Source organism: Lissotriton helveticus, chromosome 3_1 (assembly GCF_964261635.1).
Source record: "Lissotriton helveticus chromosome 3_1, aLisHel1.1, whole genome shotgun sequence".
Lineage (NCBI taxonomy): Eukaryota > Metazoa > Chordata > Amphibia > Caudata > Salamandridae > Lissotriton > Lissotriton helveticus.
This window is the reverse complement of record NC_136061.1, coordinates 1726920432-1726935321: the sequence shown is the minus strand read 5'-3', so window position 1 is coordinate 1726935321 and position 14890 is coordinate 1726920432. Positions and strand designations below refer to the sequence as shown.

Genomic DNA, 14890 nt, shown 5'->3' with positions numbered 1-14890 from the left:
TCAATAGATGCACAATTATTCAGCATGGAAGTGCCTTTATCTTGTTTGTCTTAGTCTTGATCCATTATATAAAGGATGACATATGGGTCTCTATTTATTCTCAGGTGGAAGCAGATATTTATGTTGATAAATTCTTATCCCAAGCTCTGTCCTAAAATCTTGTGGGCACCCTCGTGGAGTCTCCACGAGGGTGCCCATGCAGGAGATAGGAAAAACTTCATTAAAAAATCTGCAGAAAACTAAAGAATATAATAATCGGTCAGTAACATTCTATAGAAGAAAACATTCCCAAATTACAGAAAAATCTTGTATACCTTCAGAAGAAGAATCAAGAATCTAAAGCCCTACAAAAGCTCTAATAACAAGAAAATCCAAAGAACAGGGCACAACAAATAAAAAACAGAATAAACTAAAAAGATATGACAAAGATTTACATGACGTAGTCCTGAGGAAGGCGCAAGCCGAAACGCGCGTAACACAATCCGCCAACATAAACTGTTAAATCTTGCTAGTCTAAGATTACAATATGACAACATAAACTGTTAAATTTCGCTACTCTGAGAGGAAACAAAATGAACATGTACTTGAACAGATGTGTTTTTATAAATGAAATTTGAAAATGTTTTAGGCAACCAATGTACCCTAAAATCTGCCTCCAAAGATAACTAACAAAGTTAAAACGCATAAAGAGAAATATTTATGAACAGAACAGATATCTGTCTGAATATTTGTGCATCTATTGATTGTTTTTATAAATGAATATGTATATAAGAAAATAAATATGAGTATCTAAATTCAAATATTTAAAGAAAAAGAAAAGAAAAAGAAAAAATAAATTTTGTGATACAAGGTGTTCTTGTTGTATATATATATATATATATACTGAAGTATAAGTTGAAACATTGTGAATTGTGCCTATAAGATGTTGTAATTAATTTTGGCCAAGTGTTTTTTCTAAAACAAAAACGCATCCGGGAAAGTACAGACACATTCCAGTTAGATTTTATTCCTCTGTTTGATATGGATTTAATATTAAATAGGACTTCGCTTCCTAAATGTTTCCTGGAGATTGAAAGTTTGAAACTTATTCAAAGTAGTGATATAAGTTTAGTCTCCATCTTTAAAACAGAAGTTGGTTATAAATCAAGGGTAAGCTTTAATTCCAAAATTATTGCAAACCTCATATTACAATGGTCAGAAGGCCTACAAAGTAGGGGGATTTATGTCTTCCCATTTTCTGAGAAACCCTGAAATAGAGCCCTCGACAATAGGCCTTTGTCAACACACTTAGTTTCAGGCAGTAGAGATCACCCGTATGAAACAGAGGAATTAAACATCTGTATTACAAAAAATGGCAGACAAGTGAAATTCAAAAATTGCACCCCCTTTTCCTTTCAATGGAACTCCAAAGAAGAGAGTCCACAATGGAACTGGTTACCTGGTGTTCTAGCGAGCAAGTCCAATAATAAACTTCCACAACAGCCTTCCTTCTAGAAATTAATTAAAAATAATATCATGGAATGCTGCAGGAATAAAGAATAGTAGGGAGAAGTTACAATACCTATGTGCATTAGATGCAAACATGATCTATCTTCTGGAGACCTGGTGTACAGAGCATCTACTATGTCAAGAATATTTTAATTTAGATTGTAAAGCAATTCCATCCAGGAGAGGACATGCAAAGGGAGGGGTGGCTTGCTTACTGTCAAATAATATAACATGGAATTATGATTACTATAAAGATCCTAGTAATCTTTTTTTAGCAATAACATTGTATAATCCTGACAATAATGTAAAATGCACACCATTGACGTTGATAAATGCTTATATTCCACCATATGCCTGTCATGATGTACTCTTAAAGACAGTTTTTTCCTACATTAAGAAAGTTAATGAAGTAGAACTTCCCCCTCATATAGTCCTGGTAGGGGATCTGAGTTGTAAAATCTCTAACTCTACTTTGGATATATTCCGAAATAAGGAAAAAGAAGAATCTCTACAGATCCCACAAGCGCTCTTTCCACAAAATATTAGGACAAATAAGAGAGAAAATGCTCCTTGATGAATTAATGAGGGTTGATGGCATTATAGTAAATGGAAGATTGCCTTCAGATACACCGGCTACCTTTACTTGTAAATCCTATAGCAGAGAATCTATCTTAAACTATGTGGTAGTGGGAATAACCTCCTTCTTCTCATTGAAAGATCTTAAGATTTTCAATTCTTCCTACAGTGACCACAAAGTACTAACTCTTACTGTAAATCTAAATTTACTCTTGAACGATCCATGAGCACTAAACGGTGAATCTGTTAGTTTTGCTAAAAAATCAGGGAGAAGTAATTGGGATACCAAAGCCATCTTGGGCCTAGACAGTGTCTTAGATGTCACTGTAGATAACTTGTCTAATTGGAATGAAACAGAAATTGCCAGTTTTAATGCATTTATAGTTAAGGTGATAGATATTGCAAAGAAGTCGAATCAAAGAAAAAGTACTAAAGTAGTCCCCAGACTCCTCCAGCTGTTTAATCTTGAAATAAACAAATTAATTAGAGAACAGTACTTGAACTACTCCTCTGAAAGATATCATAGAATATTACTATTAAAGAGGAGGAGGACTAGGGTAAAGGTTAAGCTAAGAAAAGAGAGGGAAGATAACATCTGGATTAAACTGAGAGAAGCAGTGTTTAAAGGCGAAGTAAGAACGTTTTGGTCTCTTATCGGGGAGGGATGTGGAGCTAGATCACAACCACTCCCTGTTGCCATTGAGGAGCATAAATGGGTCAGCTTTATTCAGGACTTATATGCAAGTAATGGAACCGCAATTGACTGTATCACACTAAAGGAAGACCCCTCATCCTATGGCTCGCCATCTGAAAAAGATATTGAAATGGCGATCAAGGGGATGCGATCCTCCGAGGCGATGGGCCCGGATGAGTTACCAATTACAGTTTTAAAACAAAATAGTACAGTGTGGAGTAAAATCCTTTATCCGGTGTTTAATTATTGCTATGCAAATAAAATAGTCCACCCTTCTTGGAAGGGGAGTATATTAGTCCCCCTGTTCAAGAAGGAAGACCGAGATGTCCCACACAATTACCGTCAAATTGCACTTTTAGACGCAGTGGGTAACGTTTTTGTTAAATGCCTCTGATTCAAATTAATGACTAGGTGTATGCAGGTACAATTTTACCATTTGAACAAACCAGGTTTAGGACAAAGCATAAAACTATTGATAACCTAACGGCACTACAGGAAATAAACAAAAAATATGTTAAAGTTAGAGGAGGAAGAGTGTCCACAGCGTTCATAGACTTCTCCATAGCATTCGATAAAGTAGATCGTATTCTGCTGTGGAGTAAACTGTCGGACCTGGGTATGCCATCCATCCTCTTGGAATTAGTCCGTGCTCTCAATACAGACTTAATCGTCTTAATGGGAGGGGAAAGAGGTCTCTCCCAAACTATCCCTACTGTAAATGGCCTAAAACAATGATGTTTATTGGCTCCTCTACTATTCTCCCTATATTTATCTGACCTCCCTCATGTTTTGTCTCAAAGTGAGGGCATCGCCCCGTTACTGGGGGGAAAACCGATTGCTTGCTTACTTTATGCTGACGACATATTAATATTGGATCTGACGCCGAGGGGATTAAATAGTCGACTGCAGGGGCTACACGAATATGCAGAGGCCCACTATTTAACCCCTTCAGTGCTAATGACAAGGGTAACTCGTCATGGATTTTCCATTGATTTCAATGGAAATTGCATGCGGAGCCATAAAACACCTTAGCATCCAAGTGGTTAAAGATAAACATATCTAAAAGTAAAATACAGTGCATGCACGGAAGGTGTACAAGCTTTGAAACAGTGTAATAACAATCCATCCTTAAAGGCCTACTGAATTTAACAAGTGGTTTTCACATTTTCACAATAAATAATTCAGGTCTACTGCCTTTGTCAAAAAATGTTGTAATAAAACAATTAGGCCCTTCACTTCTGACATAACTTTTTCCAGTGAACTAGTTAAGTCTACAGCTTTTATAACTGGCTTGTTACCGCAACCAACTAAGGCCTACTGTGTTCTGTTTAAGCATTACCACAAGGAAACAATTTGTATCCAGTGGTTAAATTAAACCTATGCACATAATTACAGTTGGTAAAACAATATTCAGCCCTTTCTATAACAGTGTAATAAGGATTCTGAAAGTGAAAATCTTCTACCCTGAGGGTTTGTCCAAGGCATAAATCAACACCAAAACAGTTTCTTACTATTGTAGGCAAGGGTACAAGGACTTGCATCAAAGAATAATATTGGCTGATGTTAGACCTGTCATCCTTAGGGTGTTTTTTTCCTGATTACCTCCTCTTTTTGCTGATTCTTTTTTTTGGCCTTAGGACTCTGATCACTTTATCACTGCTGACCAGTACTAAAGTGCATGTGCTTCTCCCCTAAACATGGTAACATTGATGTATACATAATTGTCATAATTAGTTTACTTGTAAGTCCCTTATAAAGTGGTATACCATACACCCAGGGCCTGTAAATTAAATGCTGCTATTGGGATTGCAGCACTAATTGTGCCACCCACACAAGTAGCCTTTAAACCCCGTCTCAGGCCTGCCAGTGCAGTGCCTGTGTGTGAAGGTTACTGCCACTTCGACTTGACATTTAAAACCCTTTTCAAGCCTAAACTTCCCTTTTATTACACATATGTCATCCCTAAGGTGGTTCCTATGTGTCTCAGAGGGCATGGTGCTATGCAAGTAACAGGTAGGACATGTACTGTTAAGTTTTACATATCCTGGTAGTGAAAAACACCTACATTATTTTCCACTGTGAGGCTTACTCTTCTCATAGGTTAACATTGGCAATTCCTTAATACCCTTTTAAGCCGTAATTCCTGTTTAGTAAGGAGTTGTTGTATCATGGTTTATATCTTTGGAATGGTAATGATAAATCCTCTTTACTTGTAAAATTTAATATAGCATTACTTGTTTAGAAATGCCAATTGTAGAAAGTGGACGTTTCTCGGTTCTTACTGCTCTGTGTGCCTGCAGCTTGCCTCCAATACATGTCTGGGGTGGGTGACAGCTTCACTTTGTGCATTCCCTCTAGGCACAGGAAGGTTAGGTGTTTCTGAACACTCATATCCATTCTGATGCAACTTCCTGGGCAGGGGAGGAGGAAGGAGCTGACACTTCCACCTCAATAGGTAGTGTCCTGTCCCCACACAAAGGGCTGATTAACCTCTACTGATAGTCTGGAGCCAGGGCTGGGAAGAATGGACATCTGTGAACTTCAAAGAACTTTCTTTGGAGTCATCCCTACTTCAAAGGCACAACTGGGTATGAGCACTGGATCTTTGACCCCTCCTAACCAGACACTTTAACTAGAATCTGTCATAAGCACTGCTGTGCTACAACAAGTACTGAAACGCTGCTGGACTGCTGACCTGGAAAGCCTGCTTTCCTCTTGTGCTGCCCTGCTGTCTGCTGCTCTTTGACCGTGCTGTGGAGAGCCTGACTCTGCCTTGCATCAAAGTGATCTCCAAGGGCTTGTTGGCTTGCCTTCTGTTGCTTGAGATTCGGGGATATCAAAGTGTTTACCCCGGCTCTTGTGCCTGGTTCATTGGATGTGGACCCTGATACTTGCTTCTGAGGCACCAACACATCCACTGACAACAGGCGTAGAAATCAACACATTATCCCTTTGGCAGGAGCGGAACCCAGCGCATACGCATCGGAACCACTGTAGCACCTGCAGAATGTGACGCACAGGATCTGTGCATTGCTGCCTCAGCAGCTTGGTGAAATCAACACATCCTCTCGACTGCGTGGAGAAACCGGGCGCATCACTTCGGAACCAACGCAATTCGACTTCAGCGCTTCATCTACGGAACTGACACATTGCCGTCACTGCATGGAGAACATCGAAACATTCTCCACTGTGGTATCAATATCGACACCATTCTCAGCGCATCGCTGGACAACGCCCCACATCCTACTGTTGCGACCAGGAAAAGGTACTTTGTTCACCGGGGCCTGCATGGATCCTGTAGCCGGACTGTGCACCATCATGGTCAGCCCGAACTATTGACTTTTTCCCTGTCCACTGTAACCAGATCTCTCCCATTAGCGTTTATTGCTTCTAAGCACTAGAACTCTTTTTATTCTTTAACAATTCATATCTCAGCTTCTCCTTATTGAGTTTTTGTCATTTTGGTCTTGATTTACTATTAAAATTATTGTCTATTTCTCTAATCTATTTTGGGGTCTGTTAGTAGTGTTTTCAATGTGTTACTGTGTGTGTGTGTGTTGCAGAAATACTTTACTTTACACATTGCCTCTTTAGCTTAGCCTGACTGCCGTGTGCCCTGCTTCCAGAGGATGAGCACAGGCTATCTTTTAGTGTGTATCTACCTAACCCTGACTAGAGTGGTGGTCCCTACTTTGACAGGGTGCATACCTCTGCCAACAAGAGACTCCAATTCTTACAGCTAGCAATTAAAGGCAACCTTAAAGGTTACTGTTGGCTTTAAAATATGCATTTCTTAGTACAAAAGCAATGCCTACTGCCTTTTTTTGTACGTTTCACATCAAAGTGATCAGGCCTGTAGAATTGATCATAGGCTTGTTACAATATACCTATTCAGTCCTGCTACAAATGTCCCCACCAGGCAAAAAGTTCAATACAAGCACAGCTTTCGGGCAGAAGTACACAACTTATGCCCAATCAAATTCTTTACTCAAGAAAATCAAGATTTGAGCAGAACCAAAGCCCCTTTCTCAGTAGGGCTTCTTTCCCGTTGATCAGAACAGGTATGGAAACAGCTGCAATGTAAGCCAGACCTAGAAAACAAACCAGCTGGCTTTGCTAATTAATGTTATTGTAACAAAAGTCTTTCAGACAAGAAGTGGGGCATAAATAGCAGTTTGGCATTTGGTTGACACAAAATTAGCGAAACAGTTTATCAATTGTGAGAGACTAGTTATTTTAATTGGGATACAAAATTGAAAAGTTTAATGCTTTACATATTTACATTACCTTGTATAATTTCAGGCAGGGGATGTAAAATGTTTTGCCTACTTGAATTCTTGGGTTATCTGAAAAACCTTGGGCCAAATCACCGAGTTCCCAGGTCAGGTATCTAGCCAATAGACCACATGCCCTCTCTGTATTTTAGTGTTTTTATTATTATCAGGGCTACTGGAAAAATGCAATTCTGCAACCGCTGTTTTACCATCTTCATTATGGATTTATTCCACCAGGTACATAACCCACAATTTGAGACACAATTTGCAGATTCCAAAACTTTAGTTCGAGCTTTAGCGGATCAAAAGTTACTCTAAAAAACATCACATTGAGTGTTGCTCTGTGGCAGCCGCTTTACAAAGGGGATCTTGTGTTCTTTTAGTGTATGTGTTAAACTGAAACTAATGTGGTGATAACAATAACGTGTGTTAAAAAATAAAATAATCCACCACAGTAAGCGCAATAGAATGCCACATAAAATTTGTATATTCTTACCAGATAATTTAGACAGAAGTGCCAGATAATTTGGTCCCACAATGCCACATAATTTAAGTGACAGTGACTATAATTAACAACTAAAGTACCCTGCCTCACAGATCCAGGAGGCAGGGAAGCCAGCTTTAAACCACAAAACGAAGAGATGCGTAGCATTATGCCACACTGGCTCTTTTCATCTAGTATTTTAAATCTCAGGCCTTGACAGTGTGGAATTTGACCAGAAAATTCTGGTTTATTGCCACACAAATATATGGCCATGCTAACACACTTCATTTGACCAATAAAAATGATGAAGACCACCCTGTTTTTGAGTCTGTGCATTTCTGGGAGGCCTCTGTTAGTCTCAAATATTGATCAAACGTTTATGGAAATCCTATTTTGCATAGGTCAAGTTTATTTTAATTACTTGGGTGTTTTCCTAAGTCCAAGTACGGCACACACTGACAACTTCAGAGGTTTACCCACACACAGTCTGAAGCTGTAAGCTAGAGCTTAAGCAATGACGTTTAGAGTTACCTTGTTGACATGGTGTGGCTCATATGTATGGTGGCGGATAGCCAGATGGAGTATGTGTTATTTTCAGACTTATTCGGAATGGTCAGTGCTGGTAACCGGCGAGTATGCTTCAAAATTAGCATATTTTCCCAGCACACTTGCCCGCATATTTCTCATGCCTGTGTTTGTTGAGAACACGTTAAAATGATAAACGGAAGGACACGGTCCGAGAGGACATTCTCCTTCACAGCTCTGTCAACACAGAACAAAGCATAACTTCGCTAGTTTTTTCTTTATATATACATTTTTGCAGAAATAAAGCATGAAGTACCCATCCTATCCTGTTTCGCTCAGACATGAGATGGTGATGCTTCCGGAAATAGTGTTTATTCTGAGCAGTCTGAGAATTAGAAGTCTTCAGTGGCGGTCCTAGGCGTGCCCGCTTCTCGCTGAGCGAGGACTGAAGATTATCAATGGAGACGTCACAGTTCTCTCTGGGATACAAGTTGCTGCTCCAGATCATGGCAGGGTCAGCGTTCACTTGAACATCAACACTGCTTGCTGTTCCCGCCGGCTGGACAGGTACATTCCTTCACCGGACGTTCAGGAGGATGTATACAGGGAGTGGTACCTAGCTGAACTGACCAAGAAAATGGCCGGCTTAGATGGAGCCCCCTAAATCTGTTTTCCAAATCCTACTCAGCTGATCTCAATAAGTGGGGACTGATCCCCTTCAGACCCTCTGACTAAGAAGGTGGGCTCATTTGTCGGAAAGCACAATTTAAAGAATGTTGCATATATTTTTAAATTGGGCTACACAACAACTGCTGTTTTGAAAGCACGAATGCGTATTTAATTTTCCATAAAGGCAAAATGAATCATACAAAAGTTGATTTAATCGTATCACAAAACGAACCAAATTTTGCAAAATATAAATTGTGTGTGGCCCACTACGAAGAATATTGTGAAACTGGTTTCTCCAATTCACCTGACAAATCAAATATTCAGCACGAGGGCCCCCAAAATCCCGAAGATGGCACGAGTCTCTGAAAGTATTCCTTATCCACTTCTGTTTCATGTAAGAATTCTTTCAAAGTTGCCCTGCCTCTCACTTTAAAATTCCTATCTTGCTGAGAGAGAGATCTGTGGATGTCTGTATGTAGCAAGATCTTCAGAAGAAATCCATTTACAATTACAAAACCAATACTTGCATCAACCTTCAGTACCCCACTGACCACTGATTGCCTGCCTCGCTTCGCTTTCAATTCTCTTCTCTGTAAAATAATTTAAATAAAATGTACTAAATTTCCTTTTTTTGTGGTTTTTAATTGTTAAGGTATTAAAGCACTTTAAATTTACTTGCTATCAATGTGTAAAGTAGTTAAAAGCACAATTGGGTCTCCGATCTCTATAGAATAAATAATAAAGCACAAATATAGTGGGCAAATTAACATAATAAAAAGAAAACTTCCGAAACAGCGGAATGTTTCCAATGACTTAATTTCTTTTTTGACCTCCTCAGCGGGGCTGTCGTCCTGTATGTAAGTCGCTACAAAAATCAATCTGGTTGATTTCCTGAGCAGTTGCTGGGATAGACTGGAAGGACTCTACAGTGACTTGACATGTTCAGCGTCTACATGAACAGAGCCAATGATCCATGCCCCTGGTGGGTACTCAGTCCTAGAAGTATCTTCGTGGGCCACGAGTTGCAAAGTCCACTTACCATGTGATAGACAGCCAGGCATAGTGTGGACACCTGGACACTGAAGCAGAGGCAGCACCGCAGAGGCCCTGGTGAAGCTTGCGCGGTCATCTTCAGAGTGGGCTTGTAGGCTCTTTAGCCACCACCGAGAGGGTTGTAGTCAAGCTGTCAGAGCACTAGTGCGGCTACTTGTGAGGAAGAGAAAAGGCCAGGGTGAGTCACACGCGTGGCTTCCTTCCTGGATCTCAGTGTCAATCTGTTGCTGACTAGACTGTGGTGAGGAGGTTTACTCTCGCTGTAGAAAGCAGAAAGGATCTCATTTGCAAGACGCATTTGAATTGCAAAGCATTTACTTGAATCATCCAATATTTGGCATTAGTGCAAACATGGAATAATAAGACCACACCACGTGGTGGACAGGGCTACTGCTGAATGTGAGGATCATTTTTAGAGGGTACCAATGAGCTGCCTCAGATATGTTTAGGGGGAGGCCAGGGGTTTAAGTGGGCTAAATAAAACGTGGGGGTCTCTCAAAGGGCTTTGGCGAGGTAGTTAAGGGCGAGGCTGAAAAACACGTAAGCTAAAAATCTGTGCTTAGCATAGTGTGCGGTCCAACTGGTATTTTGCAGCTTCTGTCATTGTATCCAGATATGTAAGTCAACAAGTAACATTACACCTACAGCAACCCAGGACTATTGGCTTTGTGAATGGTTGTTAGTTGCATAAGATAAATAAGCAACAACTATGGCTTTGTTGTATATAATACTGAAAATGCCTCCGTTCTGAAATGATGAGACCTATAACGAGTATCTTTTGAAATTACATCAGAGGCAGTGAGGGGTGGTACTGCTTCAGAGTTAAAATTTTTGTTTCACCCAGATGGTGAGGGCAAAAATGGAGAGCCGAATAGAGACCCGTCTCAGCGCGTCACTTTCCCTGCTCCACCCTAGGAAACCCTTGTGCCACCATGGAAGCGCTGTATTTACAATACAGAAAAACGACACAGGGTCGTGGCTCCGTGCCAGCAAGGCTAAGCCAAATCAATCAAAAGAACAACACAAATGCCAGTACTGGACGTCACTTAAACTTATTATAGCCGACCTATATGAGAAAAAACATATCGGTCCGTTGATTTACTTACGTCTCTAGTTTATTGATTAATTTTTCACTAGTAGAACCATATTTTTTTCATCACCATATCAAATAGCTTTTTTCATGTATGTACAAATATAAAACATTACAATACATAAGAATTTCAATACACAATACAATTTACAAATTTACAGCACATCCAACTCACACATTGGCCAAATCATTCATCCTTCCCTGGCATACAAAATATACACTTTGGTCCTAATGTCAATCGTGGATTCTCTGTCCATGTAAATGATTTAACTTTCGTCGTCTTAATTTGATATATAATGACTGTTTAGAGGTGGAATCCTATTTCTTCAATATAGTTTATGCTATATTTCAAATTGACAAAAGGCACCAGAAAGGGTTGGCGCGTTTCGAACCCCTCGAATGCGGGGTTCTCCTCAGGACCAACAATTTCTACAAAACAAACAAATACTCATATTAGTGTAACGTCCAAAGGCAAATTCAGTTACCAATAGTGACACCTCCTGCCGATGCCTACCTTATTAATATGAAAAAACCTCCTAGTTCTGGTGAATGGATGAGACAAGGCACTCTAGACAAAGGAGACATAGACAGCGTTTTAACACATAACCCAGTCTAACACAGTCAAGCTAGTTTATGTGTCTATTCTGACTAAATTGTTTAGGACACCAGTGTTTGGGCACTCACCTATTAAATAGCGTGGCGCCACGATCTGGGGATAGAAAACGGAAGCTGATCAGTCAGCTGGCCAAAACTATACTGCTTCATTCAAGAAGGGCGAGGAATGGGGGGAAAAAACACGACTGGGGTTGCTTACCGCATGATGCCGAATCGGAGATCTCAACTGTAATTCAGTTGCCCAATCCCGTGGTGGTTTAACTTTTTTTCTTTATTTCGTCCTAAAACCCAAAAACGGAAAGCGGTTAGATAAGGGACCCACCGGCCGGCTGCGTATGCTTTCTGTTTTCGATGGTCTGGAGCAAGTTACCTTGATCCGAATGTGTTTGCGTCCCTCACAGTGAAACAGCGTCCTCATTTCTGAAACGTAGTATATTATTGGTCTGCACCGCGGTCACATGATCGGCCCGGGGTCTGAATGCTTAAAGCGGCAGTGTAGTAATACCGCCTCATGTGAAAAACTTTATTTAGTGTTGGTGTTCATTACGTTACACTTGGTCACCAAACACGATAATAACGTTTCAAAATGCTGCATCCTTTCAACAGTATGATGTTGTCACTCATCAATTAAGGCCTTGGAAAAAAGCGGCTTGATCAAGATTGCATGATAATAGATTGTAAGTCTTTGAGCTTAATAAATATAATATAAACGCGACTAGATGGACACTACAAGAACATGTATCACACTGTGGATACCCTATGTATACCGCATAACCACATAAACTAGAAATGATTTTATAGGCTTTGTGGTACCAAAAGACTTGTTGGTAAGTGGCCTCAAAATAAATCTTTCAAAGAATCTTAGAGGTCCATGTTTGTTCAGCATAGCTGTTTAATAAGGATGACATTCCTTAGGTATATGGGCCCATGAAAGACAGAGTTGCGGGTGGCTGTATATGACCGTCAGCTCATGTGTTTATTTTAAAGATCTCCAAAATCTCATTTAGTCCTGTAATTGCTGTGTTATATTTCATTATGAGTAACGCTTCACGTTGATTTAATTTGCCTTCGATGTGTTCGGCATAAGGGTTGTTATTGTAAATGAATTTATTTTCATATAACCCCATGAAAAGAACTGCTAATTCCGGAGCAAAGGGGCAGCCCATGGCCACCCCCTTGGTCTGGAAGTAAAAGTCTGTATCAAACATGAAGTAATTTTTCTGTAATGCGAACTTGACTAATTGAACAATGAATGCTGTCGGGACTCGTGTGGGTCGTTCTCTTTGATCCAGAAAAAATTTGAGAGTTTCCAGTGCTTGCTCCTGCGGTATTTGTGTGTATAATGAGACTACGTTCATAGTCACTAGTAATTGTCTTGTTTCGTCAAAAGTAACCGATGTTATTTGGTTCAAAAAAGCAGTGGTATCCTTTAGATGAGCGGGTATGTCCTCCACGAAGGGCTTTAGAAAAAAGTCTATATATTTTGAGACTGGTTCAATCAGAGAGGCACAGCCCGATACTATCGGGCGGCCCGGGGGATTGTTTGCGTCCTTATGAATTTTCGGGAGGACGTAGAACAAAGGTGTTCTAGGATGCTTGCTCTGAAGAAATGAGAATTCCTTGGGTCCAAGGATGCCTTGATCAAATCCAACTTGAAGGATGGAAAAAAGCTCTTGTTGCAACTCGTCCGTAGGGTTTTTCTTAATCAACCGATAGCAGTTTGGGTCATCCAGTTGACGTCTGACTTCCTTTTTATATCTATTTATGTCCCACAAGACTACAGCTCCACCTTTATCCGCTTGTTTTATCACTAATGCGGTGTCATTTTTTAATGAGAAGATTGCCTCTTTTTCTTCTCTTGAGATGTTATAGTTTACATAATGCTTTTTATTTTCAAGAGAAGCTATCCCTGATAATAGCGTTTTTTCAAAAGTGATCACTTCTTTTGGAGTTTTGAAGGTAGGTGGACAAAAGGAAGATTTATTTCGAAGTCCAGTTACTTCCATAGATATCTGCTCAGAAGTGTCTTTAAAGAAAGTTTTTAATCTGATTTTCCGGCAAATTTCTAAGATTTCCAGTTTCATCTTGACAAAGTCAGTTGGTCGCACCGGAACATAGGAAAGCCCATTCTTTAAGATCAACATTTCTGATGTTGTTAGAATTCGGTCCAATAGATTAAACACAGGTGATTGCTCTAACTCCTGTAGTATTGATGTCTGGTTCGCATTTCCCATGGTTGATAGTTCGGGCGAGTGCGTCCTCGTGCCCTTCGTTGGCCTCTGGATAAAAAAGGCTGAGGTGTTTGAGGTTGATTCTGTTGATTTCCTCTGTAATTCTGATTACTCCTTGAGTCGTTTGTATCAGTTTCACCTCCCGATGATGACGATGATGTATCAGAAAATGTTAAGTATTTGTTGCGGGATCGGCCTTGCTTATCCTGGAAGAACCGGCGTTGGGCGGGTCTCGAGTAGAAATCCGGTTGCAAATAAGGGTAGACAACTTCCAACAAAACGTTTTTTTGGTCCAGATCAAATTTGCTGCCTTTCTGAGTTACCGTGTAATCCTTGAACTCAAGTATCTCCTTTTCTATTTTGTCCAACAGTCCCTTTGCGTCAGTGATTAGTTGGTTGGTTTGAATTGCGGCCTCAAGAGACGCGATTTCTGCTAATTCCTTTACTGAAAGTCTATGGGCAGTTTCAATAGTTAAAACCATCAGGTCCCTGCTACATTTGGTCTCAATTCCGCTAAAGCCCTTCTTGTATTCTGGGTCATCAGTAAATACCATAGGGGTATTTCTAATTTGTAGCCCAGTAGGTATTGTGCCCGCTTGTAGATGTAATAATAGAAAATGACCATGGAGGTCTGTTCTGATTTGTTTTTTCCTCAATCTGAGCAACTTGTCAGACTCATTTTGGGTTTTTGCTGTAACACTTAGCGTGGCGGAGGAAAAGACAGGTGGTGCACTAATTCATCTTTGGATGTGATCCTCACTGTATGAGAATGTATCTCTTTCGGACATACTCACCGACAAACACAGAAATGACAAAACGACACCTGACTTAAAACAGTGCTCATAAACATACACTTCAACAAACAAAACACTAATTGCCAAAATACCCGACTTGGGGCAAGGTAATCTTGTACCTCTTTAGACCTCGCGAACCAGTGTCCGCCCTAGAATAAAGAAAAACGACACAGGGTCGTGGCTCCGTGCCAGCAAGGCTAAGCCAAATCAATCAAAAGAACAACACAAATGCCAGTACTGGACGTCACTTAAACTTATTATAGCTGACCTATATGAGAAAAAACATATCGGTCCGTTGATTTACTTACGTCTCTAGTTTATTGATTAATTTTTCACTAGTAAAACCATATTTTTTTCATCACCATATCAAATAGCTTTTTTCGTGTATGTACAATAT

At 40.0% G+C, this 14890-nt stretch overlaps 1 protein-coding gene across 1 annotated transcript in view; it reads right to left on the bottom strand.

Annotated features, from left to right (window-relative positions):
* The window catches only part of LAPTM5 (lysosomal protein transmembrane 5), a 169040-nt gene extending 159051 nt beyond the window's left edge, over positions 1-9989 (bottom strand). Inside the window, exon 1 of the mRNA XM_078682518.1 lies at positions 9750-9989. Coding sequence (XP_078538644.1) covers positions 9750-9839 — 90 coding nt within the window. The 5' untranslated portion in view covers positions 9840-9989. The remainder of the gene's footprint in view (positions 1-9749) is intronic.
* Positions 9990-14890: the final 4901 nt, after the last annotated feature.